Source organism: Siniperca chuatsi, linkage group LG2 (assembly GCF_020085105.1).
Source record: "Siniperca chuatsi isolate FFG_IHB_CAS linkage group LG2, ASM2008510v1, whole genome shotgun sequence".
Classification (NCBI taxonomy): Eukaryota; Metazoa; Chordata; class Actinopteri; order Centrarchiformes; family Sinipercidae; genus Siniperca; species Siniperca chuatsi.
In genome coordinates, this window is record NC_058043.1 from 21,900,967 (window position 1) to 21,927,585 (window position 26,619).

Here is a 26,619-nt window from a genome sequence, read left to right on the forward strand (position 1 = left end):
TTTCTCCCGGTTCTTCCGCTGCTCCAAGTTTATAATCTGTAGGATGTTTTAGAGAGGCTCTTTCCTCTCTGACGAGCATCTTCGTATCATTTATTTCGTAATTAGGCCTATTACGTTTTTGAATTTGTTATTATTGCGTTTGGGATGCTGTTGGATGCTTGTGTGTTTAAAATGAAGATATTTGGCAGGCTGGACTATACACTGGTGAGGAACATCATTTCCTTCGTTTTGTCTTAGTTTTCCTTAGCCTGGAGTCAGTTTTTATGAATGCTTCTGTTTGACACTGGCCACTGCCACTTATATAGGCCTAATTATTATTTTACATATGAGTTTTTGCATTGATGATTAGGCCACATTCAGTACAAAATCTCAAATACAAAAACTAGAATTAAATGGCCACAAGTTGGGGCTGTTATAAGAAAACTACATCTGATAGAGACAGCCAGAAGTTGATGATGCCAGATAATAACAGATAGTGATAGTGTTGTGTTTCTATACATGTTATCATTGCTTTGTTGAACCAGTCTTCATTTTGTCTTCTTTTCCTTGAAGTTGGTGAAAATGAACTCTATCAAGTGCTGTGTTTCAGTATGTAGGAGGTAGCAAGCAGTGGTGCTTGAATGCATGTGTGTATGTGCACATGCTCCTTTTGAATCTAGTGTGTGTGTGTGTGTGTGTGTGTGTGTGTGTGTGTGTGTCAAACCAGGTTGTTTCTTCGAGGAAACACCTCTGAGCTCAGAATGACTCAATAGACAGCAGGGACAGTCACATCCCGTGTTTTTGCTTCACATGGCCTGAATGTTTTCACCTGAAAAATTATTCAAGATGTTGCTTAAAATAAATTGTTATATTCTAGTATACCAATGTCACATGTTGCTACTCTCTGTATGACTCTGAGCCATTCAAATTGATCTACACAAAGCAACCAAGATGATCAATTTGAGGTGAAATTTCTAGCGATATTAAATTATTTGTGATTGTTGTGGCATCTGGGATGATCAATGAAAAGGCCTTGATACAGCACCGAGACAGAGCTTGCGTGTGTGTGTGTGTGTGTGTGTGTGTGTGTAAGGCCTCCTTAACAATTGTGAAACCTAACCTCAGCCTTGGCTCTCATTTAACCGTGTCTTTGTGTTTTTCACCTCACTGAGCAGGTGGCATCTGGCTTTAAATGTGTTTCTTGGGAAACCCAGCTTTGTAGACAAAACAGATAAGAAAATAGAGAATGTCTTAGCTGACAGGTGGAGAGGTGCAGATTTGAAGTATTCTTTAAAGGTAAACTAATGAACAGATGGCAGGTCTGGAGAGGATAGAAAATGATTTTAGAGGAGGAACACACAGATGCATTTCAGAAAGGAAAGGTATGAATACATAACAAGCAGTAGCACTGTGTCAACACAGCTGTTGTATGTGGTGCTCATAAGGGTTATCTTTGTGTCCCCTTGATATGTTTAGGTGGACTTTTACACTTATTGCTCTACAACGTCACCTGACCTTATCTTTATTCGGTGTATTCACCCTTCGGTTAAACTTTACAATGTATTTTTACACAGAAAGTGGATTTTCACTAAGATTCCCCATCACTAAGATTGGAATCACTTTAGGAAAGAAAACTATTTGTGGCCAGTATGGAATGATTACAGCCACCAGTATCTCTTTCAATGAACATAGGAGCATACTAGTAATTTTTTTAGACAAACTTGAAAAAAAATATGTGAGCCATCATGACTGGCTATGGTCCATTGTCTACAGTGCAGGAGCAAATACCGTATCAACTTGGCCTTTGCAGTACATTGGTTCATTTGGCACTCCATGGAAGCCAGACCCTAACACTGATCTTGTGCACCTATGTGTTCTCCCTGCAGGACTTTTCTTATGACGACCCCAAGTTGGAATTCAATGTGGATGCACCCAATGGTGTGGTCATGGAGGGCTACCTCTTCAAGAGGGCCAGCAACGCATTCAAGACCTGGAACAGGTAAGAGTGAAGTGAAGAGGGAGAGCATAACAGAGAGGGAGTCAGCTTACAATTCAAAAGACAATCTAATTAAAGCTGCTGAGATACCCAGCACACATGCAAATAGTTAAAAACAGGGTAACATAACATTAAAAAGACATGTGTTGTAAGGAAAAGGTTGGTCTGTTTACATATTTTTCACCGCATTCTAAGGGTCCAAATGACAAGGGCCTCAATCGATTTTTTTAAACTTTGGACTGTCTATGAATTCCTTGGTTTTTGTTTAGGATGAATTAAATAGTGGTTTGTATAAGAAAGAAGAATGCTCTCCATTGGCCTTCACCTTATTCCAAGAGTCAGTCAATACTCATATATAGATTTATTAAACACCATTGTAACTAATCATGTAACTATAACTGATAATGTAACTTCTTATCTTCTCCCTTCCTCAAGGCGGTGGTTTTCTATACAAAACAGCCAGTTGGTCTACCAAAAGAAACTCAAGGTACAGTTTGATTTTGTAAATTTAAATTAAACATTTGTGTGTTTTTTATGCAAGGATTTTTTTTCCTCACTGAAACTAAACTATTGCAGAGCGATAGTTCACATTTTATAGAGTTGTTGGTCTAATTATTAATAGCTTTCATATTGGTGGAGAAGAATGGGGCCATGTTCTGTACTGTGTAGCTTGAAGTTGTAGTGACACTCCTCTCTGCCAATCACAGGACTCTTTGACGGTGGTGGTGGAGGACCTGAGGCTGTGCTCAGTCAAACCATGCGAAGATAATGAGAGGAGGTTCTGCTTCGAGGTGGTTTCACCCACTAAGTAGTGTGTGTGTGTGTGTGTGTGTGACGCTTTCATCCAAAAATCAAAACTCCTCTAAAAACTTTTTCTGTTATGTTATCTTTTCAGATTTTCACTGTGCTAATTAGCTGTTACATTACTGACTATATCATCATACTAATCAGCTAAATAACATGTAGCTTTATAGCATTAGACAGTTAGGGCCTAGTATATAACTGGCATTTACAAACCTGTAGGAGCTGTATGCTGCAGGCTGAGTCTGAGAAGCTGCGGCAGGCTTGGATCCAGGCAGTCCAGGCGAGCATCGCCTCTGCTTACAAAGACATCGCCGACAATTATTACACTGAGGTACGAACACACACACAGCAACAGTGACATGATAACACACAAGTGCCATTTCTTTTTATTACAAATTGGTCCCGGGTAGCTTCAGAATCTCTGTCTCTGACCTGTCTTGTCTCTGCAGCGTTTGGACCGGACAGCCTCGCCCTCCACCAGCAGCATCGACTCTGCCAGCGAGCCCAGGGAGAGGGCTGATAGGGGAGTTCGGGGAGGTGGGGAAAGCCTGCTCCAGAGGGTACAGAGCCTGCCAGGCAACGAGCTGTGCTGTGACTGCAGCCAAACGGCTCCCTGCTGGGCCTCCATCAACCTGGGAGTGCTGCTCTGCATCGAGTGCTCCGGGATCCACAGGTAACTGCACTTAACAGCACCAGAGAGTTTGTTTAGAGGCGGGAAGAACAGCAGCAGGTGAGCTGATGTAAAAATATGTAAGCATATTTTTTTAACTGATGAACTGGTTTTGTCAGAGTGAAATAACAAGGTGTTCCAGGAAATTAGCCAAAAAAGATAAAGTTATTCAAACAACAGCAAAAAAAAAAGCATTGCTACATTTTTAGAGCTATTTGTGGTGATGAAAACTAGTCTTACCCTCACAGAGGGGACACCCTCACACTGAGCTTCCTCCTCACGTCTCACGGTGTGCCTAATTTGTTTGTCTGTTTCTGCTTGCGTCATTAATACAACTAAGATGAGTAACTGCCTGCATTAAAGCATCTGATTCACACGATATGTTGCTGTGTCTCTTCTGACATGCAGGTGTTTGTCAAATGCGATTCCACATTCCATTACATCAGTTCATCAACCAAAGCAGTTATCAAGAAAACAAAAACGTTTGCACCCTCAGGCAGTTTTGATAAAAATCTTATAGATAGATATAAACTCTTCTTAAACTTCACTTTCTTTATATAATGTGTTTTTTTTTCTTGTTTCTTTCAGGAGTTTAGGCGTCCATTGCTCTAAAGTGCGTTCACTGACGTTAGACTCATGGGAGCCAGAATTACTCAAGGTGCGTCTCCCCAACACATTTGCCTACAGTGTCTCCTTTCTGTGTTGTGCTTTTTTCCCCAGCAGAGTTGCATATATAATTCCTTTAGTACATTGCAAAAAAAATTGAACTTCTCTATTTTAAATCTTATCCCTTACTGTCTCTGTCTCCCATCTTTGTCCTCCTTCCTTCCTTTTCTCATATTTAGCTGATGTGTGAATTGGGGAACACTGTGATCAACCAAATTTATGAGGGAGCATGCGAGGAGCTGGGAGCTAAAAAACCTGGACCGTCCAGTTCAAGGTCAGTCTTTTACTCCAGGAGGAGCATTTGGCAAGAAAAAAAGAGCATATAGCAATCCATAGATACTTGTGCCACAGGTTTTAACGCCACTCTGAAGTCAATTAGGTTAAAAAAGGTGTCTTCACTGACTTATCTGTATGTCAGGTTATATGTGTCTTATCTTATTTTACTTCATGACTCAATACAGGCTTCACCCAATTTTCTGTACATGTCACGTCTTCAATGTAAAATTGTCAGTTTGTGATTACCTACCTCCAGACAGGAGAAAGAGGCCTGGATCAAGTCTAAATACGTGGAGAAACGCTTCCTGAAGAAGATGAGTGGGAGCGAGGCGTTAGTGGAGGGTGAAAGGAAGTCCCAGCCCTGGGCAGTGAAGAAGTGCCAGCGACACAACAGCTCTGTTCGGGCCCCCAACAAGGCTCGCAGGAAATACCATCGCTACGAGCCGGGCAGTGCTTCACCTGCAAACCTTTCAGCAGGTCAGTGCGCAGAATGAACTTCTCTGTAGTCGTATACTTTAGCATGAAATTAAGAGCTGCAAGATATGTATTTATTTATTTATATATATTAGTACCAATACATCTTGTTGTGATATTTTGTCCTTCGGCAGTAGCAGCAGCAAAGTTTCGCCGGGACTCCCTTTTCTGTCCAGATGAGCTGGATTCACTATTTTCCTACTTTGACACTGGCTCTGGTCCTCGCAGTAAGTCCACTACACGCTCACTACATACAGGCACAATGCACTGGCAAGATTATTTTAGATTTTCAGTAAGAGCTCCTTACTGTGACAAAACAACTCACACACTGAAGTTCATATTGCAGTTTCTGACATGTTTTCTGTGAATTGTACAGTCCTACCAGTGATTGTTGTGTGTGCATGAGTAGTACAGTATATGCCGTGTAATCATTAACGTGTCCGTGGCTTGGCGATGCTTGGCCCCGCAGGTCTCAGCAGCGACAGCGGCCTGGGAGGAAGTACTGACGGCAGCACAGACATCCTGGTTTTTGGCTCGGTGGTGGACAGTGTCACAGAAGAAGGTACATGTGTTTGTGTGTTGACAGAAGAATATCATCATATCATTGAGAATATAAAGGAGGTTTTATGGTGAAGGAGAATACCGGTGTCAATAAGAGTTACAAAATAACCCCTTTCCTCCCATCACTGTGCACTGTAGCAGTGATGTGATTACACTTAGTTACATTTACTTGCATTAGGTTTTGTATTTCTTCAAATACCTGTTTGTTTTGAAATATGCATATTTTAATGTCAAAACTAACTGCTGCCCCACCTAAAAAGTGGGCTTAAAGAAGAAGACGTGGATGTAATGTCCAATCCAATCAATCAAAGATCCATTCAAACAGCCTGAAATATTCTCTGGTCTACTGAGACACCAACACACTAAACCTTGGGGACAAAATTAGGATAAATCAAAGAAATTGTAAGAAACCTCAAATAAGGCTAAATGTTTGTTGTTATGGGTTGTCAAGATATAGCAATTTGTTTTTGATATTGTATAAAATTGGCACTGTGTATTGATGGGAATCATGTAAAGGACAGGAGCAGCCTAAACAATAAGCATAAAGAACACTGGTATTGTACCCCAAATAAAACCATTCATACCTTTAGAGAGTTTTGAAAGTTTAAAATATTTTGTTACCTACCATCAGAGGAGGAGTCAGAGGAGTCCTCCAGTGGTGAGGTGGAGATCGAACAGGAAGTATCTTCGGACCCCGAAGACCCGAGGGAGCTTCACCCCGGGGCGCTCCTCCACCGATCTTCCCGCCTACACAACCTGCCACTAATGGCAGAGGCTTTGGCACATGGTGCTGACGTACACGCTGCAAGTGAGGAGGAGGAGGCGAAGACGCCACTCATTCAGGCTGTGATTGGGGTGAGAGAATGTTTATTAAGATTTTAGTTGGAAGTGAGAGGGGTGTAAACCGGCAAAGGTTACTGATTCCATCAACCTTTTTCTTTGATTTCAGTGCCATGTCTTACATCATTATGGAAACTGTCAGCATTAAAAATGAAAGAGATTATCTTGCTGAAGGTGTCAGACCCAGGTTTTATGGAACGCAGCCATAAACACCCACAGCCATAAATGATTAAACGAGGGAAACATCTTCTCCCTGAACATATTGTTTGCTTCTATGAACTGCATGAATCTCCCTCCACTTGTGGGGAAAACGAAACTGTTTGATGCACTTAAAAACACTGGCTTCAGTAAGGTTAAAATAATAACATTTAGACTTCTCAGAGCAAGTAAACATATAAACCATTCTGTCTGTCTGTGTCTCTATCAGGGCTCTCTGATAGCTTGTGAGTTCCTGCTACAGAACGGAGCCGATGTAAACCAGAGAGACATGAGAGGCAGGGGCCCGCTGCACCACGCCACCTACCTGGGACACACTGGGTAAGAAACGCCTGCAAAGTGGGAAGAAGTTATTAGTGGTCTGATTTCACTTCGTTAATCCCGGTTCACGTTCCAGCTTGTATGTAGTGGAAATAAATAGCAGAAACTGTAGGCGTTGACATGACATGACATTTCAAAAGTTCGCTGTAACATCACTCCCCCAAGGAATACCTCACAACGTTTTTTTGGTACTGTATGAGGTAACCATTTTCAAGTGAAACTACCAACTGCCAAATATTACAGAAATCATAACTGGAGACTAAAGCATTAAGTACAAAAGATCATTGCATAGATCAATCCCCATCCTGCTCTCCTGATCTTTCTGCTATTTATTCTCCCATTATACAATATCTTTCACATTTCAGCTCTCACTGTATATCCAATGGTGTCAATAACTCTTAACCCCTTTTCTCTGTGTCTGCATCTTGTTTTGTACAGTCAGGTGTGTCTGTTCCTGAAGAGAGGAGCATCACAGACGGAGGTGGATGAGCAGGGCCATGACCCCCTAAGTATCGCTGTCCAGGCCGCCAACGCAGACATCGTCACCCTGTGAGTGATCCTAATGAGCACCTCATAAACATTTATACATAGCCATACCATTCATGCTTGAGAAATCTGATAGTCTGTTTTTTCATGTAAGTTATGTGACTAAAGCATTAGACTGCTTAGACTATGATAGAAGGAAACATTCATGAATGTTTGACAAAATAATCTTTACTCAAGGTCTACTTACTAGCTTTTCCTGGAGCTTTCAACTGAGATGTGCTTGAAAGCTGTAGAAAAAGCTTATTTGGTCAAACTACTGTCCACACTCAAGAATGAACTTTCACACTTAAATATCTACGTGTTGTTTAATATGATAGAATTATTTTTCTATTATGAAAGCAGATGGTGAATTGTCTGAATTGTATTCCTCATTGTTGCCTTTATTCTCTCTTCCCCTCCCTTCCTCCTCACTGTGGTTTATCTACCTCACCACTTTTCCATTTTCATGCTCTTCTCCCACCTCATAACATCTTAATCCTTTCACTCCCTATTTATCTTTTCTCACCTCCCTTTTATCCTCTTATTATCCCATTTGTCATTTGTGCTTCCATGTATATCCCCTCTCTTTTCTCCCTCTGCCTCTGTCTTTTTCATCTCTCCTCCAGATTGCGTCTAGCGCGGATGAACGAGGAGATGCGAGAGGCGGAGGCTCCCTTGGGTCAACCAGGTCAATATCACAGCAGCAGCCCCACTGAGCAGCAGTATAGAAAGTGCATCCAGGAATTCATCTGCCTCACCATAGACGAATGCTAGTTGTCCCTTCTGTATCCAGGAGCGCAACTTGTGCTCTCTCTTTATATATATATATATATATATATATATATATATATATATATATATATATATAATATATAATTTTCCTCCTGACTGGGAACGTAAAATAATCGTGTAGGCGAAATACCCCTAGACACTGATCTCAAGTCTGTTACTTACATAGTTCTAGGCTCACGGGCAACTTCTTGGGGGTGTCTGAGGGAAGAGGAGCGTACCACTTGCTCATTATGGGGCGTTGGGTCGTAGGGAGACCCCTGATGGACCTTTTTAACTCTACTGACAATACAGTCACCACCTACATTTTTCTGCATCACCACTATGTTTCTGCTTGCCATTACTCAGCACCACCCATGCTATGCTGGCTACATGACACACACAGTAAAATGGCATCTGCTTTTTGGTGTTTTGCTAACAGGGTTAGGGTGTAACCTCTTGTGTGTGGGTTAACTGTTGGCTAACAGCTCTTCGCTGCATTAACCCCCTACACTTTATATCTATCCACCATCTGTGACCATCCAATTTGCCCATCTCTTCTTATTTGGAGATGTAAATATAAATATTTAGAAGTATTATGGGTAATCTTTAACTATGTGCTGTGGCATGAGGTGAAAAAAAAGGTATTTGTTCCATTACTAAAAGAAAAAGAGTAACTGACAAGCTATAGAAGAGGTGGGCAGAGTAGTTTACTGTGTATAAAGAGGGGTCAGGAAAGGAAATTTAATGTAAAACTGTGACAAAAATACTGAAGGGCTTGTGGAGAAGAGACCCTTGCCTGCTTTGTAAGATACTTTGTGACATGATGAGTGAGTGAGTGAGTGACAGGAGAGTAAATGAGTGCATGTGTCAAAGAATACTCAGAGTTAAATCATATGATATTATGATACATTATGTAAAGGAAAAAAAAGAAACTGTGCACTTTTCCCATCTACAGTATTATAATTTTGTTTATTTTCATTCAGTTAGCTTTTACATTGTTCTTGTCTAGCCCAGTTATTGTCTGTCTATCTGTTGTCTATTTTATTTATGTCTTTTAATTTATGTTTATCTCCCCAGAGGTCCAGTGCAATGCATTCTTTGATGCAGGTTACTTCTGCATTTCTGTTAATGACCATTTGGTAATTTATATCTGAAAGCATTGCTTGACATTTATGACAGGGAGTCTTTAGATTACATAATGTAATAGCACTCATAAAAGACATTTTGCTTTCATTTTCCCTTTGGAAAGGCCTTACATTGCTATGAGTAAGATTAATGGCATTCAAACATACCACTGAAAGAAATTTTACTAGAGATTCTAATTAATTAAATTGCAGTCATTTGTTGTTCACTAGTGACAATGAGAAGTTGTGAAGTCCAGGCAAACCAGAGCAACAAGTCTTGCAGTGTAACGAGGGAGTGTTTAAAACTGGATTTGTGTCTCACCATTACACAAGTCTTCTATTCACTGCCTTTTTCAGAACAAAGGTGACACCTCCATGTTGTTGTAAATACTCATGTTACAATATCTGTGGTAAGATAAAGGAGCACATTTCTTTAGAACAGTTTACACACTTATGGGGTCAAATGACGCATATATCTGGCCTCCCTCACTGGTCAATGCTTACAGTATTCTCTGCATGCTTTGCCAGAGTTCTTTTTGGGAGCTTCAACATTGTTTGCATTCTGAGCATGATAAAATATTTTTCAGTGGTTTGATCACGTCGTGCAGTGCAGTCCTGTGGAATAAGCATGTACCACCATGACCCCTCTGGTGTTTCTTACTTTTTGCACCTCTGTGCCATTCTTACATCCACGGACCAAATCTGTGGTGACTTCCTCATTCCTCTTTCTTTTCTTTTTTTGTTTCCACAAAAAAAGCTTAGTAACAGTGATTTGAATTATTTTTTGTATGTTGTGGTTTATTTTCCTCTGCCAAAGAATTTTTAAAGGGAAAGTGTCTGACATTGTTGTTTTTTTTTTTTTAAACTGACACTGTTCAGAGTAGATACAGCATAGTCTTACCATGCTTTGTGAAGTAACAGAGTGGTAGAAACACTGTTGGTGTACTCACATGTTCAAAAGAGGTTACAGAAATGTGACAGATCTGAGAGATTTTGATATGGCAGGTGATATTCTGCAATAGTTCAATGTACTGCAAGTAGAACCAGTCTAGGGGGTGATGTGATGCTACTGTGACCAAACTGTTAAGGGCCCTTGCCCTAGCCGAATTATTAAATGTTGTATCCTTTGTGTATATTGACATAGGAGTGGTTAAAGGTGCTGTTCAAAGCAAACATGCTGTAAATAGTACACTTGTGTATTTTAACTCTACGCCAACTGCCTGCCTCTCAGCATTCAATCACAGAGCCTGACTGTCTGATCTGTTTATGTTTGTCTTTTTATTCTCTTCCAAAAAACAACCTGTCAGGCCGAACTGTAACACAGTTCTGCTCTACTCGGAGGCGTTCTTCTGTTCACTGACATTTGGATATCTTTGGAATACTTTCTTCCTTGTCTTTAGAAGCACTGATGGGGGAGGGGAGAGAAAACAAAATGCATACAATAAAACTGAGAATCTCTTGATGAACTAACCCTGCTTCCTGCTTGTGGCTCTCATTTCTGTTTCCTGTCTCATCTCTTATGCATAACATTCTCTCAACATTGCAGCAATATATTGGAAAAGGTTTACGGAAAATAGTTGTTCTAAATGATCATTTAATAAATGGTTATTGTTTTAATTTGAAGAAATATAGCTACTGTATGTAGAAACATTGTCAGATGTTGGGAGAATGCTATTGTTTTTACAATCTGGTCTGGTGTGTCTTTTGGTCTATAACAAACATTTGGGTAGCACTTGGCTTATTCAAAGCAATACAATGGTTTCCTTAATAATAACAAATATAAAGGTGGTGTACACTTGGACATCTCCAGACTGACAGGTCAACATCAAAACACTATTTAAAGATCACTTTAGTGGTTCGGGTCTTGTGTGTTTCAGATAGTGCCCCTGTTTCTAGTCTGCAGCAGCAACACTGTGCCTTGAATAATTCAGTGTCGCCAGTGTGTAAAACATTTTTGTGATCTCGCAAGCATTGTTACGCCATCACTGAAAAAATGTCCTCACATGCCAGAAATGTCTAATTCCTCGTTCACGTCCACTTGACGAAATAAACGCTGACTGACATATCATTGCTTCTGTTACCACAGGGGTTGCCACGGGCAGCAGGAGAGTTAAACCCAAGGATGTTCGGGATAGAGTGAGTGAAGCGTCCTGAGCCGTCTTACTAGGGGATCAGTGTGATACCTTTGATTCTTTCTGCTCTATTGGTTCGGGGTGATCTTTAAGGTGTCTTGGTCTGTTACCCTTTCTGTATTTGGAGCTGTCTTGACGTTGGGACTCTTGGGGAGAAATTAGTCATTCAGAAGTAAACAGAAATCTTCTGTGGAGGAGTATTGTGTCCTAAGAAAAAGATGTCTTGAGACCCTGGTATAATGCAGCATTCACATACCTTTGGAAATAGGTAGTTTATACTCCCAAAATGTTAAAACATGGAATGTATAGAGAATGGGTAAGTACAATACACTTCATATTATGAAATGTCACTTAGAATATTAAGCACATGAATTCAGGTGTCATGACTTGGTCGTGACTAGAATATGTACAAGGATCCCAGCATGATGTAAGAGTGAACTGGACAGGATGCTCATCACTCTTTCCCTGCAAGTTTCTGATTTTCTGTTCTGCAAACTGAGACTCCCATTTAGAAAGCTAAAGTTTCAAAAATGTGCATAAAATACAACTTAAGTTTCTGTCATCTACAAAGCATTTACTCATATAAACAAAAATGCTTCATAGAAGAATGAGTCATAGTATCCTGAAGGAATAGGTGTCTATATACCACCAAGCTAGACTGAGGAGCTTCACTCCACCTTGAGGCTATGCTTTGAGGGCTTTCCTCTTTCATGCAGATGTTTATCTGCTCTGTCTTTCTTCCTGAATAGTGACATGTGGGTTATTGCATATTGCAGCATTTGCTGGCTTATTGGCATTATGGCATGTCATTAAAAAGGATTGTTGTGTTACTCATTGATGTTAAAGGTAAGCAAAAACCAGCAGATTGGTCACCGCAGTCTCCACGGTGACCTGCCCAGTGGGACAAACCCCCTTTTGACTTTAGTGTCCCCTGTTGCAGGTGACATCTCCTGTGTTGATGTCTTTCGCGAGTTTTCTCTCCTCGCATCTCTCCAGCCCGAGAAGTTGAGGAGAAGGAGCGTACAGTTCAGCCGCTGCAAGAAGCCAGAGTGACCACTTCTTCGGAACACCCTTCAGTTACTTTGGACTCAAGAGGGAGGCAGCCACATGTCATTAAAAAAGGACATTTTGATGCTGGGGGGTGAGTGCTGCAGGCATAATAAAATTGTCAAAATCCTGCAGACACTAAGTAAAGCTGTTTTATAACAAGTTTGTAATTGTTCTCAATTGCTCTTGTAAAAATCTTTGGTCTCGATAATAGACCTGTCATGTCAACATGTTATAAAGTTCAAAAGTTCATTTGCACATATGCTATGTGCCATATTGCACATATGTTACCAAACCTGCCATACACCAGGTTTGGTAATGGCAATGAAGTAGCAACAGAGTAGTCATAGTATGTCAGAAGACCTGTGGATCATGTTGTTTTTAAAGGGGAACTCCAACTATTTAGTATTGCACTTCTATAAAGTTGGAGGACTCACAAGAGATATATTTTAAGAAACTTCAAAATTGAAGCAGCATAGACTTTTACTCTCAAGTATGGGTCAAGCACCAACAACATTGGATCCTACATTTGCCATATAACACAATAGCCATTTTGTTAGATCCTCCCCACCTGGGAAATGCCCATGTCCCCCAAAGTTATTTTCTAGACACAGAAAAGCTTACTCTAGAGCTACAGAAAACATTATGCAAATGTTTCCACAGACTTAATCGTACTCTCTATGATGAGTTAACTAAACATGTTGTTTAAAAAATGTTTTAAATCAGTTCCCCTTTAATGTTTTGTATAATTTTATTTTGTCAACTGCAAATCTCTGATGAAATATGCAACTGGTGGCAGAAATAAAATAAATAGCCTAAAGTAAAAGGCCTTACAGAATGTTTTGTGCATTTGAATCTATGTTTTCTTTTAAATTTTGACAACAAATATAGCAACAAGTAACTTTATCCAGCAGCATAAAACACCAGCAAGAGGACCTCTAAGATGGTTGTTGAGAAGGTCTTCAGAATAGACACAGACAACTTTGTAATGTGTCAGGCGTGTCTTGGTCATTAATAGACTACAAATGTAAGTAAGTTATTGTGATTATAAGGAATTTTATTCTAGGGTATCTAACAATATTTATTAGATATTATTGGATTTTTTGAAAGATTATAATTAGGCATAATATTCCAGATCAGCTGGTGATACAGGAAACACAGGACAAGAAGTGGGCACAGTGAGGACAGCTAAAAGGAGCACCAAAGAGAACATCTTAACAAGGCTGGGGGTGGGACATACCAGACTTAATAAAACACTGCACTTAATAAACAACCATCCCTCAGGATTAGCCTATGTGAGTACTGTCAAATAGAGGAATCAGTGGAGCATGTAATTTTTCACTGCCAAAACTACTCTTGAGAATGAGAAACATTAAAGAGGGAAATCAGGAAGCGTGGAGTGGAAGAAATTAGTCTAAAAATTGATTTGCCATTGAGTTAGTGAGACTATTCCATTATTTGAAAGAAATTGGGCTGATCAAAATAATTTAGCGTTCCTTGAAATATGTTTTTGTTTGGTTGTTTGGTTAAGGGGATAGATAATTCTGGTCCACACTCCAACATAGTGGTAGGCGTAATGCACCTTAACGCCTGTTGCCACCCGCCATAAAACGGAAAGAAGAAGTAGACGATCAGTTGGTGTCAGTCAGTCATTTTTCAACAGCTATTACACAAATGAAGAAGAAAACCGGAAGTGTAATTTTTCCTCCTGCTGGCGACATAGCTAAAGCTACGTCGGTGTCATCGTCTTATCGGTTTGGGGTTTGACAACAGAAACAACAGTCTTATTTCGTGTCCAGCCACGAATACCTGTTTTCACTGGGGTCTCTGGAGAGGTATGTATGTACTACACGCCTTCTAGTTAGTAAATACGAGAGATGTGGGGGTCAGCTCTCGTTAGTAACAACTGTTTATGCTAACGCTTGGTAGCTAACCTAAACATAGCTGTGGCCTACGTTAGCCGTTGGTGGCTAACACAGTAACGTTACCCACAGACAGGATTTCTCACCAGCTGCACCTGCTAGCTTTATCTAACGTTAAATCGCCGTGTCAGGTTAGCCTGCCTTGACGGACAGTATTGATACGCTGTGATTAATAAAATTCGGCAGCCACATATGATGTCATTCTGCAGTTTGATGTTGGTCTGCGCTGTTTGTTTACAGTCGGCGGTTGAGGAACTCCGGTGTCGTTCTGTTCAGTTAGCTAGACATTAACATTAGCGTAGCTTACAGAGTAGCGGATTAGCCTCAGCTAACATAAGTTGCGTTAACGCCAAGTAGCCTGTTATTTAATAGGAGGTGAAACTGACATCAATTCAACACTATTTCAATTAAATTTAATTTTATTTATATCGTGCCAGTTCATAACATAAGTGATCTCATTGCAGTTTACGTATAATATTAAATTCTACAATATTACTAGAAAAACTATGTTCAATGACTGTTAGAGACTGATATTTACTGAAGATTCAGTGACCCTAAGATGAGCCCAGGTCACCGAAATTTACTGGAAAATGAAAAAACGCATGACAAGTCCACTGTGTTCCTTGGTCTTTAAAATCATTATAGCAAAATTAAAGACAACATGCAAAACATTATCAAGACTTGCATGAAAAATAAAATTATAATTCATAGTGATGTTGTAATTTTTCTCTTCGCAAAAATATTCTCATTTCCTAAAAAAATTGACTTTAGAGGTTTTAGGAGACTTCTTCCTCCATTATTCCTTAATCATCTAGAAAATACTGTCAATTTTTACCATAAAACACTTACATTTGAAGCAAAATTTGAAGTTAGCTTCTGATTCGCAGCTTCTGATTTGGGAGTTAAGGGAAACTTAAAGGCTATATTGATAACGTTTTTATGTAGATGAATATTTAAAAAAAAAAAAAAAAAATCCACAGAGCTTTTAGAAAGGTGCAGAATAAAAGTATCACTTTTCCTTAAAAAAATATTGTGAATTAATCATTTAAAAAATGTTGACGGGTCCAAAATGAATGTTTTGTTTATTTCTGTGTGAGATGTCTGACGTTTGGTTCCCACTTCTAACAAGGCTTGTGAGCCAATAGTATAATGACATTGGTACCACGTGGTATAGTTGCCAGTTATTGTGGAAAAAACGGGCACTGACAATAACAATAACCCATAAAATTACAGTTCTGCATATTAAACAAAATATACAACTACTACCAACAGTCAGTACTTAGATTGTCAAAATTATAAAAATAACACCTTCAATCCCTGACGAGCTACGTTAGCATTAGTGACAGTTTCGTCCAGTTAACTAACGTTATAGTTCTGTCAAACAATGTACTGTTATAACGAAGATGTGTATCAGAGGGGGATTTAGAAGTGGGCCAGGGTCCAACATAACCGATGGCCGATGGCCAGTACAAGTTTATGCAGGGCAAGCCGATTGACCAGTCACTGGTCCGCTTATGAAAAGACGATTGTTCTTCTTTTGAGAACGGAGTGGACATGGAATCCCAATATATTACCAATGTGGCATGTTGAAGGTAAATTAAAGTTCAGAACCACTGTAAATCTGCTCATTACACTGTTTAGACCCAAAACGTGACAGTTATTGAGGGTGTCATCTCATGTAGCAGTCTACATGAGCTACGGTGCTCATGTTTAATATAAAAATCTGAAAATACTAACATGATCATACAGTCGTCCTTTCTCCCTGTAGCCATTGTTGTTGTGTGGCGCTCAGCTGTTTTTTATAATCCACTATGAGATTTGTTTTCAGCAAAAAAAAAACATTTTGACTAATGTTAGGTCAACACTACGTGCTAGCTAAGCAGTGAAATCACCATTTTTTGCATTTTCACAAATACATTAAAGGTTTTACAAATTTGAAAGTGGGTTTTAGACAGCATTAAGGCTTTACCTAAAACACTAACACGCTTTCACAACAGTAAGAGGTGCACAAAACGGAGGATCAGTTGCTCAGCAATGTAAGTTAAGTAAGTTTCCCTTAACTTTCCCCTTAACTGCCAAATCGGAAGCTGCAAATCCGAACCTAACTTCTGCGTCGTTGTACAATATGTGACGTACAGCTGCTATTCCACACTGTGTGACATCTAGTCAAATGTTCTTCACGATTTTGCATTTTAAAATGTGATGGGATAGCTCCATTTAATTTATTTATAAAGGACCTTTTCACTGCTGATATAAAACCTTCAGTTGAAATGTGCAGTGTTTACCGTAAATGCCCTTTCTCTGATTTAATCAATCATTTGTTCATGAACATGAACACTTGAGTCACATAATGAAGGCCAACCTCTCTTATATGGGAATTTGTTTGAAGACACTACAGTTCACGTACAGCTAATTAGTGTTATATTGTCAGCTTTTAAAAGAATAATAAGATTCAAAAAAGCTTCAATGGAATAAAGCAAAGCACAAGTTACAGTGCCGTTACAGTTCTGCGAAAGATATGAATAAATAGCCATAGATTTAAATTAATTGTGGGCTTCTTACTAGCTGTATTTATTTGACATTTTTTTATTGACAATTATTATTTTGAAGTTCCAAGCAAACAGAGGATGTGCTCATAAAATTGAATTGATGCTTCGCTGTAGTTTCAAATTACCCACCAGTAACCTAATTAGAGCCACTGCCACCTGATTCTACAACTAGCTGAAACGATTAAATGAAAAATAGGCTAGTTGATCAACAGATCATAAACTAATCAGTGACATTTGTGAAAAACGAGCATTTCCTGGTTACAACTTCTTGAATGTGAGATTTTGCCGCTTTTCTATGTTTTGTATCATTGTAAATTGACTGCTTTTGAGACTTTTGACTGCAGGTCAGACTATGTGAGCAACAGCTCGGAACTATTTATTGGCATTTTACAGACAAAACACTTCATTGATCAGGTAAAAGGTAATCCATATATCATTATTCATATGTCATTAATCAGTACAGCATTAAAATAAAAATGTTTAGCAAACTTCAGTTGCTGCTTCTCAATTAAAGCTTTCCACCGGCCAATACGATACTATCACAATATGTTGTACACAATCATGGCTGACAATTCTACCGACATTGATACATCATGATATCTGTGTAACTGTGGAGGAAATTATCTCTAACATAAAAAGATACATTTTCAAAAATCAGTAATTAGTCATACTGTGTGCTGTATTTATTCTATGCATTGAATGATGTTTCACCGAATTTCATAGACAACTGAGTCAAAGCAGTGTTCGTTGAGTCTGAGCCTATTTAAGACACACACAGCATGAACACTATGCCACCAGTCAAATGAAAACCAGTCATAAACTGGCAAAAGACTGAATTGCCATAAAGCAGAACAGTTCCAGAGTTGAAATGTCTGCAGTAAAGGAAGGCTGCACTCCAACCTAGTATTGCAAGGGAATATATCCTGATAATGGTGCCACTGTGTATCAGTAACATGAGACCAAATCAATACATACATTTCAGTATCTCCCTTTTGCTTGTCCTCTAAATCCTCAGATGAACAACAACGGGAATAAGAGAGCTCCAACCACAGCCACTCAGCGACTTAAGCAGGATTACCTCAGGATAAAGAAAGACCCTGTGCCTTACATCTGTGCAGAACCTCTCCCCTCCAACATCCTGGAATGGTAAGGTCTCCATCCTGGCAAGGCCCACAGGCAGAAATCATCACCAAGGCAATAAGTTGCATTTCAGTGCTCTAACTTGGACTTTTTTATGTTATCAGTAGTTTAAACACCCACTAGTTCTGACACTTTGTCACAAAGTCACTAGGGCTCTTTTTTCCCACAAAAACAGTGAATATTCTGTATAATAATAATAATATCTGAATATTTTGAATGCTAAAACAACAGGTTAAATTCTTCTAAAAACATAAATTTAACAAACCTTTGCAGTGTAACGCCACTAGTTTAACTATTGCTTCTTCTTTTTTTATTCACAAGAGGACTTATTAGTTATTCACTGATCTATGGTATATACTTTTTTTTTTTTGAGTAGCTTAAAGGGAACTACAAAACAAAATTTCATTATACAACCCTGTGTTGTAAAATGATCAATACATCTGCCTTGTATCTTAAACTATGGTGATCAGTGTCTTAACAGCCTTTGGCTGTGTGGGACATACAATTAGGTTGGTTTATAGCAGTGGTTTCCCAGTGGGTCCCAAGATAAACCTGAGGGGTCCCAAGATGATTTAAAGAATAATAAAAGAAAAAACACATTTGTCTCGCACAAAATGATATTTATCTTTTCTGACTTTTACTGAATGTATTTATCTTTGGTAAAATACTGGACACTTAGCACTTTAGGCTCCTTTTTGAAAAGGTTGCTTTATGCAAGTTACCACAGGTTTTGGTTTTATCTACTCAGGTTTTAAGATATCTGTCTCTGAAACTGTGAGCTGTGCCCACAGCATTAAACAATTACACTATTCAACAGTAACATGTCCTTCCAGATGAGCACACTGTCAACTGTGCACACAGAGTAGTTCAAATGAAAAATGTTGACAGTGTGTTCTGTGGAGCAAAACATTGTTTCTGGAAAGACAGGCATTGGTGTTGACTTTTTTAAAAGTACTTTTTCATTGTTCTGAGCACCACAAATGAAATTCCACTCACCTTGTATTGGGGTTGCCAAAACTGCATGACCAGATACCACTAGAGGTGGTGTGGGGGGAAAACATCAAGGTACTTTTTTATGAAAACCGGAAAAGAAAAAAAGATGATCCAAAGAAAATCACCTATAAATAAAGAATGGTCTTGGGCACACGTTTGTGCATTAGTACAAAAACCACAGATTTGTTGTTAAATATTACTAGATATAGATAGGCATTAATGGTAAAATCCTGAACATGTAATAAAGATAAGCCAAAGTGAAATATTTTGCCAGTTAGTTGGAATTCTTCTTCCGAGGTAAATCTTTAACTGGGAGAATGCATGTATTTATTGAGAATATGTGAGAAATGTTTTACTGCCATTATTCATCATTTGGCTTTCTTCCTGGTTTCATGTTGCAATTTGTTCATATGCTAGCTACACCTTAATTATACCTATACCTATACCTTCGAGGCATATTTCCAACAGATTACATCATGACTGAAATCATGGCATATTTTCAGCGGTCTGACACGTGACATAGTATCTGTTTTGATATTTAATTAAATATGACATTTCAGGCATCTTATTCTTAATCTATGTTTAACCTCACTATCAGTTACATTTTTATTCAATAATTTCTCTGAGTGAGTATTTAGTCATGTTCAGGTATTTTCTCTCCTTGTACTGTGGATGAGTGTCCATGGCTTTATTGGAAATAAGCCAATCAGTTTGTTTCATTGCCAGTGCACAGTGTTTGTTTTTATTTAACCAGGTAACTCCTGTTGAGGCCAGGAACCTCTTTTCCAAGGTAATCCTGATCAAGACAGTAAATGGTTGAAAGATAAAAGTTGGAGATAAAACACAGTCAGTCAAACAAATAAAACAATGCTAAAAACAGATAAGAAGAAAATGGCAAGAGAGGTTAAAAAAATTTATAATTTTATTTATTACATTTTTTTCTGCTGGATATTTGGTGTTCGATCCTCGTCAGGTCAAAACGTTTAAAAATACCACACTCATACATATACAGTACATACATAGAATAAATGTGGTTTGGAGTCAGTGTGCAGGTGTTTCTCTTTTTCATTGTGCTGTTTTCCAATAGCCTTGCAAGTCTTCAATATGTGATATAATTACACGCCTTCTGTTTCTATTTCAAGTGCCTAGAACAGAAAACTCAAAATCTTTTATCTCTGTCCGTGCATCACAGACCGACTGCAGATAGACTTCTTGTGATCTGAAAACATATTAAGGTCCTGTGGACGTTGCAGTTGTATGATATGCATCTTAACCACTAGACCACCGGGGCGCTACTGAAAAAATCAGTTCACTGAAGTGAAATAGCCAGCAGAGTTTGATTCTAGGCCATTCCTAGCACATTAACGCAGGTCTAGAGGATGGAGATTTAACCAAAAATTCTTGTTCGTAATATTATTTTTGTTAACATTTGGAAAATGTAGCGGTCACTAACGGAAATCTTTTTTGTCTTCTCTAGGCACTATGTAGTCAGAGGTCCTGAGAAAACTCCATATGAAGGTAAAGCCTACTGACTAATTAACCACCACATAATAAAAAAAAGAAATAGCTTCTGTAAATGGGCATGTTTTGACAAGCAGATTTCTGCTAATGTCTGTGGTTTGCAAATTAAATTTAATTAATCCGAGAAGTGATCTGTAACCTAGTCACATTTTCTGTCTAAGCTTAGACCACGCCATATGATGTCTTAATGTCTGTTTTTCTTAGGGGGATATTATCACGGAAAACTCATATTTCCTCGGGAATTTCCTTTTAAACCACCAAGCATCTATATGATAACACCAAATGGGAGATTTAAGTGTAATACAAGGTAAAGAATGTAGTTTCTTTTTGGTGAATTTTGGTGATTTTAAGTTTTTGAAAATTACTTTGGTCATTGTTTTAGAACTTGTTTGCCACTTTGCTCTTTAATTGTAACTTTTCCTCCACAGGTTATGTTTGTCCATCACAGACTTCCATCCAGACACGTGGAACCCTGCGTGGTCTGTCTCCACCATCCTCACAGGTCTGCTCAGCTTCATGGTGGAGAAAGGACCCACCCTCGGCAGCATTGAGACCTCTGACTACACAGTGAGTACAAACAAATGACCGTAATAGCAGCACATAGTGATAAACCACCTACGATGTCTCAAATATTTGCTGTGCATTTTATTTAATTTTTCCAGAAACGACAGCTGTCAGCCCAAAGCCTGGCCTTCAACCTCAAGGATAAAGTGTTCTGTGAGCTGTTTCCTGATGTAGTCGATGTACGTATGAGATGATCTCTTAACTTCTTGTCGTCTTCTCTCCTCTTTCTTTTTGTCGGCCTAATATCCTCCCATTTCTTTCCCTCCCTCCACCAGGAGATGAAGCAGAAACAGAAGGCCCAGGAGGAGTTAAGCGCCCGCACTCAGCCCCTCCCCTTACCCGATGTGGTGCCTGACGGTGACCCTCAGCACGCCCACTACGGCCTCCCTGCCCTCAACGGAGGTCCCGTCCCGCTCGGGGGCGCCAACCCCGCCCCTGGCCTGCAGCAGGCCAATCGCAATCATGGACTTCTAGGTGGGGCTCTAGCCAACCTGTTTGTGATTGTAGGCTTTGCGGCGTTCGCCTACACAGTCAAGTACGTGCTGAGGAGCATAGCCCAGGAGTGAGAGGAGCTGGTGTTGTAGGGCAATGCTCTCCCCTACTGGTGAGCCAGCTAGTGGACTCCACATTCTACAGACACACTACGTGGGGGAGGGATGTTCAGTCCTGGGTTTAAACCCCTCCACAACCACCACCATGGACTTTGGAAGACGGAAACTCAGCCGACCCACCCAGGAAGGATTGAGAGGAGGAGGTGGGGGAGTGGACGGGAGAGGCAGTAGGGCCGGGGGATTGGAGGGGCTTATTAAAACGGTTGTGATCCACTCTGTGTTTCAGTGGTTTATGTCAGCAGTAGGAACAAACTTGGCTCATGGGTTGTGGAAGAGTGTAGAACTTAGCACATGCACACAGGTCATAGTTTGTTGCGCCATGCCCGGATGCAACAACACAAATATGCTTTAATGAGGTGAAATAAAATGCATCGTTGTTCTTCTGCGTTATCATGAACATTACTAATAAAAAATTGTTTCTTAAACAATTAAGTAGGTAGAAGAAAGTAGTCTTCCTACAGCAGAGAATTGACAGGTGTATTTATGTCTGTATTTCTCTTTATATATAGATAAAAAGCATAAAAACACAAACTTGTTCTGTCAGTCTGTGAAAGAGCTACTGATACATGGTCAAAGTCTGATGCCAGTCCAGACGTTCTCACCTGTGAACCCATGAGCCAAGCAGTGAACCCAGTGTCTGCACAGAAGTAAATAGAGACCAGTACCTTTTTTAAATTGGCTTAGCTGACCAATATAGCACCACTCTATATAGGTCCAAGTAAGGAGACACATGAAGAGAACCAATATTTTGTTTCTGTATATTATTTTTCTTTTTGATAATTTGTTTTCTTTGTGGTTCGTTCTCTTTATTTATAGAAAACGCCTTGGCTTGTCCGTCATGGTTCTAAGGAAATGTCTAAGCAGGACAATGCAGGCAGACAGGCTATGGCCCAGGCTCACATAATTCCTGATAATTTACTGTTGCATTTAGTAAAGATGGTTCTACTGTGTGTCTAATGTTTCAACAGAAAAAAGGTCTGAAAGCAGGACATTTGCCTTTCTATTGTTCTTTTTCTTGGCACCATCTTAAAAAAGACAAACTGCTGATGATGGGAGTGTGTTTGTGTGATTATACAGCAAATGCCCAAATTTCCATGCTTCAGTTAATCTTGTGTGACATTGTATGTTTTCATAGTAAAAATGCAAATAAATTACCCTGCTTGGCAGGGCATTTTAGAAAACCTTGCTTTGATCTGCTTCTGTGACAAATCGTACTTTTATAATGTCCATGACCATTCCGTTGTCATATAACGAGGTCAAAGATTTCTTCCAAATAAACATGTCATGTCAATCAAATCGATTGTTCACACAGGCTATAATCATTTCATTAGATAGCAAGACAGGTTGTGTGCCACTTCTGCCAAGTGTTTACGCTCACCTTTAAGCGTCAGCTTTCCACAGAATCTCATTTACCTGAGGACAGCGCTTCCTTGGAAGTGTTGGAATCCACACGTGACAAGCTCGGTCACGTCTGCAGAGACTGCCTTTAAGAGACGAGCTATCGCAGCAAACCTCACTGAGTCGAGCAGAAACTTCACCTGTAGCAAAGCAGCGGACTCTTACCTATCCTGAAAGTAAGTATTGTTCTAAAAGCGCTGGTAGCATGTAGTAATAATATCAGGAAAGGTATTTCTTCATTTTTTCCCATATAGACTATTTTTACTGATATATTCTTTTGTCATGTTGTGTGCTGCAGGTCGTCTCTCACGCTTCGCTTCCTGCCTGTGCTGCGTCCTCGACATCACTCAGTCACCATGTTGCTAAATGAAGAGCTGGAATGTGTCGTGTGCTGCTACCAGTACTCACGCAGCGACCGGGTCCCTCGGGTCCTCCACTGCTGCCACACCTTCTGCGCCCCCTGCCTGGAGAAACTGTCCAAGCTGGCCGGCGTCGTGCGCACCGTGTCCTGCCCTCTGTGCCGCTGGATTACCTGCACCCGAGCCAGCCTGACCCTGCCCGGGTCCCTGTGGGTCAACACGGAGATCTGGGACCAGTTAACAGAGGAGCAGCAGAGAGGACTGAATAACTCGGTGAAGGATTTGAATGACACAAAGACCCAGCTCATCAATTTAAAACGGTAAGAACATCATTCCAAAGTTTTTATTCTAATAGATTATACTTCTAAGAGCAATTTACTGCTGTCATTGGTACCTAACGATCATTTCTGCAAACCTGATACCTAAACAAACCTCTCTCTCCCTCTTCAGCACTGATTCAAGACAGCATGGCTTCATGACCGCACTCCAAAAAATGTTCAGCTGTGTTCTGCTGCAAAGGCCCGAGATGGACGGCTGCTGACAGTTTAACAGCAGCGGAAATGAACTCACAGACCCGATGAGCCCGCAGTGCTAGACTCCACGCGGTTTGCATGGCCGCAGCTGCGTGTGATGGGCGCGCATCTCCTGCGTTTCGGTCACTGTTTGTGTGTTACGAAGAGCGAGGGCCTGAACAGGAGCTTATTTTTTATTTTTTTTAAAGGACTGTACTTACAGGAGTTCCACAAGCTTTGATCTGTAAAGTTTCTGTAAAATACTGTTGTACAGGTTTTATTTATCACAATAAGAGTAACTGCGAAATAACACATTCCATGAGTCCTACACATTTTCGTGTTTTTAGGTTTGAAGAGCCTATTTAAAGCATTTAAATCATTAGGTATAATGTGTTATGTTATATATTGTAGATTATTCTCAAATCATTTATACATGTATATATTGTTCACTATTTTTGTCACTTTGCTGTAAGAAAATCAACTCCGATGCGGAGCTGAGGATTTTTTTCACTGTACTTATCACTGACTTCAAAGTTTCTTATCTTCAAAGTCTCTGTAAACTCTTAAGCACACTTTCTTTTATTTATTTAGCACAAAACTGTAACTATTGATTGCTAACTCATCTCAGACATTCTTGCACATTTCCATGTTAAATCAGTTAACGAACATCATCTGTGAAGCGTTAAGAAGAGTAATGTTCTAGTAACCAAAGATGGGCAGCGTTTTAATAAAGGTTATTCAAAAGTATCTCTTGATTGGTGTCCAGTGTTTATTTCTCTTGGAAGATTTGAATTGAGCTGTTTGTTTTTTCTCCTCCATTCATTCTGTGTCAGGTGGAAATCATAAATATGAAATCATATTTCATATTATATCATACAATATTTTATTCATTTTATAAAAGTTAAACATTAATGAAAAACAAAAAATAAAAAAATGCAAAGCCAAATGCAGACTGCTGTTTGAAATGGCTTCTTTAAACTGTACTTTTTTAAAGACCTTGAGGTTGTGCAAAAAAGTCCAGTTTATCTGCAGTGAGGGGCTGAGAACTCGCGAGGAAAAATAGAAGTGTTTCAGGAAGACAAATTCTGTTAACATCAGGTGTACTCACTGTATTTTATACCATACATGTGTTGAATTTGAAATCTAATGTTAAGTAATGTGTGAGTTTCAGAAAACCTTACAAGATACTGTGTATATATATATATATATATATATATATATATATATATATATATATATATATATTAGAGTCATACAATGACATGTTCTGGATAATGTTACCTTAAATAAGAAACAGCAAACTAAGACACTTACTTTTTTTAAATCATTCAAATTTAAAATTGCAAAGACTTTTTTTAAACAAACTCAATATTTAGCATTATTTAAGCTGCTATTAATTCATTCTTTCTCAGTGTTTTTATGGATTTGCTTAAATATGATCCATAAATATTGAATGTCAAATGTGAAATACCACGATAAAGATTTTATTTTCTCACATTTACCAAATGTTTCAGCTTCTCCTTTCCCTTGTATTGAAGATTTTTCACAAATGCATAAATGTTTTTTTAATTAATATCTTTACATATTTATTTAAAGTAAACATTAAGGAAACTTTAAACGTAAGCTGAAAACGTTTTTCTTAAACCCACAGGCTTTATTGTATTGATACTATATTTGATATTTATATTATCTATATTTAAAATATCATTTCACTATGTGCCTTGTCTACATTAACAATATATATATATAATGTTTAATTCTACTGAAGTTATTAACACTGATCCCCGTCAGGACCGTCATAATGGATCCTGCTGTATTCATAACTGCCTTTAAAGCAGTGATACAGGCACAACATCCCTCTCTTTCACCTGTTGCATTCTGCTGCACCAAGTGGTACAAATTAGTAGAAATTTGAGTAAATATTATTTTTTGTATTTCGAGTATTACAGTATTATATACTGTAATTATAATAATGTATAAACTACACTATCTAACAAAGCAGAATGCTCTAAATTACCGGAAACAGTGTCACTTGTAGATCATTTTTTTATTTAAAAAATTTAAATGTAAGTTAAATCTGGTTCGCTGTAATAGCCAGTTTATAATTTTGTATATGTGTAGTTTGGCATTAGCCAGGTGGATAATTCACAGAATATCCAATAGAAGCTTATCACATCTTGCACTGCCATCAGACTGTACAACAGCACTGGAGATCACAGAGTATGACAGCACTCGGACCAGCCAGTTTTCCCCTCTCCATTGTCTCTGTTGGACTTGATTTGCAAATATTGAACACAAAATACATACAGTATTTATTATATATTATATGGAACATCAGATAGAATAGGAAAACACTGACGGAACATTTTACTTTTGATACTTTAAGTACATTTAGCTGAATACTTACATGCTTTTACTTAAGTAAGGTTTTGAATGCAGGACTTTTACATTATATTATATGTTTTATGTTTATTTAATTATGTACTACATCACATCTCAATATTAATATATATTAATAACTAAGTATAATTATGTAATCATATATCCATGTGAAAAACAATTAATGTCAAAATGTTATATTCAGATAAGACTGAAGCCACTTTTGCACATTTTCGGTGGGCGATTAAACTGTGTATGTTTAGTGGACA

The 26,619-nt window shown here is 38.9% G+C and overlaps 2 protein-coding genes across 9 annotated transcripts in view; both read left to right on the forward strand.

Moving 5' to 3' along the window:
• Positions 1-13,240, forward strand: part of acap3b (ArfGAP with coiled-coil, ankyrin repeat and PH domains 3b) — a 56,436-nt gene extending 43,196 nt beyond the window's left edge. For 2 of the 7 annotated variants that reach the window (XM_044180235.1, XM_044180278.1), the window contains 16 exons: positions 1,866-1,978; positions 2,411-2,462; positions 2,683-2,783; positions 2,999-3,110; positions 3,229-3,452; positions 4,038-4,107; positions 4,295-4,389; positions 4,648-4,868; positions 5,000-5,092; positions 5,326-5,427; positions 6,058-6,281; positions 6,694-6,803; positions 7,242-7,352; positions 7,955-8,016; positions 11,310-11,359; positions 12,296-13,240. In XM_044180235.1, the coding sequence (XP_044036170.1) occupies positions 1,866-1,978; positions 2,411-2,462; positions 2,683-2,783; positions 2,999-3,110; positions 3,229-3,452; positions 4,038-4,107; positions 4,295-4,389; positions 4,648-4,868; positions 5,000-5,092; positions 5,326-5,427; positions 6,058-6,281; positions 6,694-6,803; positions 7,242-7,352; positions 7,955-8,016; positions 11,310-11,359; positions 12,296-12,364 (1,809 nt within the window). In that variant the 3' untranslated portion in view covers positions 12,365-13,240. Of the gene's footprint in view, positions 1-1,860; positions 1,979-2,410; positions 2,463-2,682; positions 2,784-2,998; positions 3,111-3,228; positions 3,453-4,037; positions 4,108-4,294; positions 4,390-4,647; positions 4,869-4,999; positions 5,093-5,325; positions 5,428-6,057; positions 6,282-6,693; positions 6,804-7,241; positions 7,353-7,954; positions 10,694-11,309; positions 11,360-12,295 lie in introns of those variants that run through there. The other 5 variants (XM_044180267.1, XM_044180252.1, XM_044180260.1 and 2 more) reach the window with 5 other exon arrangements.
• A 50-nt stretch (positions 13,241-13,290) lies between these two features.
• Positions 13,291-24,718, forward strand: ube2j2 (ubiquitin-conjugating enzyme E2, J2 (UBC6 homolog, yeast)). 2 transcript variants are annotated; one of them, XM_044180312.1, is made up of 9 exons: positions 13,291-13,429; positions 17,889-18,019; positions 20,484-20,524; positions 20,732-20,834; positions 20,956-21,094; positions 21,190-21,270; positions 21,367-23,276; positions 23,399-23,779; positions 23,910-24,718. In XM_044180312.1, the coding sequence occupies exons 2-7, from the start codon at positions 17,889-17,891 to the stop codon at positions 21,655-21,657; spliced, it is 786 nt and encodes a 261-aa protein (XP_044036247.1). In that variant the 5' UTR covers positions 13,291-13,429; the 3' UTR covers positions 21,658-23,276; positions 23,399-23,779; positions 23,910-24,718. The 2 variants fall into 2 exon arrangements, with proteins under 2 accessions (XP_044036247.1, XP_044036238.1); XM_044180303.1 differs by lacking the exon at positions 13,291-13,429 and adding an exon at positions 14,020-14,237.
• The last annotated feature ends 1,901 nt before the right edge of the window (positions 24,719-26,619 follow it).

Coding starts and splice junctions, on each gene's coding strand:
- ube2j2 (XM_044180312.1), top strand. CDS start 17,889: ATGAACAACAACGGGAATAAGAGAGCTCCAACCACAGCCACTCAGCGA. Junction 18,020..20,483: donor CCCTCCAACATCCTGGAATG/GTAAGGTCTCCA, acceptor TGTCTTCTCTAG/GCACTATGTAGTCAGAGGTC. Junction 20,835..20,955: donor AGATTTAAGTGTAATACAAG/GTAAAGAATGTA, acceptor TTTCCTCCACAG/GTTATGTTTGTCCATCACAG.